This window comes from Cucumis melo, chromosome 7 (assembly GCF_025177605.1).
Source record: "Cucumis melo cultivar AY chromosome 7, USDA_Cmelo_AY_1.0, whole genome shotgun sequence".
Taxonomy (NCBI): domain Eukaryota; kingdom Viridiplantae; phylum Streptophyta; class Magnoliopsida; order Cucurbitales; family Cucurbitaceae; genus Cucumis; species Cucumis melo.
The window spans coordinates 10,602,806-10,603,790 of NC_066863.1; the positions used below are offsets into that span (position 1 = coordinate 10,602,806).

The following is a 985-nucleotide window of genomic DNA, read 5'->3' on the forward strand; positions in this document are numbered from 1 at the left end:
GCGAGCCTGTGTGCTAGAGTTTTCAGGGAGTTAGGATTCCCATTTCCATTTGATGGAGTTCGCCTATAATAACAGCTACCAGGCTACTATCGGCATGGCACCATTTGAGGTTCTGTATGGTAAGTGTTGTAGATCTTCCGTCTGCTGGGGTGAGGTTGGTGAGCAGAGGATGCTAGGCCCCGAGTTAGTTCATACCACCAACGCAACCATACAGAAGATCCGAGCCCATATGTTGACGGCATAGACTAGACAGAAGAGTTATGCTGATGTGCGGCGTAAGGATCTCGAGTTTGAGGTGGGAGACATGGTCTTTCTGAAGGTAGCACCTATGAAGGGTGTTCTGAGGTTCGAGAAGAAGGGGATGCTAAGTCCACGTTTTGTCGAACCGTTTGAGATACTAGAGCGGATTGGCCCTGTGGCTTATCGCTTGGTGTTGCCTCCATCTCTTTCTGTAGTGCACGATGTATTCCATGTCTCCATGCTGACGAGGTATGTCACAGATCCGACGCATGTAGTGGACTTCGAGCCATTGCAAATTAGTGAGGACTTGAGCTACAAGGAGCAACCTGTTGAGATCTTGGCAAGAGAGGTCAAGATGCTCTGTAATCAAGGAATTGCACTGGTAAAGGTTCTTTGGCGAAACCATGGGGTTGAAGAAGCAACATGGGAGAGAGAAGAGGACATGAGAGCCCTGTACCCCAAGCTGTTCGAGGACTAGAACTTTCGAGGATGAAAGTTTTCTAAGGAGGGAAGGTTGTAACGCCCCAACAAATCTAGATTTTTCATTTTATTATCTTAAGTGTGGTTATGGAAATTTTGAATTCTTTTGAGGAAACTTCACTAGTGATACTTTGATTTACTTAATTAATTAAGTTAAGGACATAATTATTTTATTTGGATGATAAAATATTGTTTTTAAATAAAGAGGCTTGGTTGGTTGGTTGAAGAGAGAGATGTGATGATTTAATTGGGAAAAGAAAGAAAA

At 43.7% G+C, this 985-nt stretch overlaps 1 protein-coding gene across 1 annotated transcript; it reads left to right on the forward strand.

Annotated features, from left to right (window-relative positions):
- The first annotated feature begins 361 nt into the window (after window positions 1-361).
- Window positions 362-718, forward strand: LOC127150365 (uncharacterized). The gene has a single exon (XM_051088064.1). The coding sequence runs from the start codon at window positions 362-364 to the stop codon at window positions 716-718; it is 357 nt and encodes a 118-aa protein (XP_050944021.1).
- Window positions 719-985: the final 267 nt, after the last annotated feature.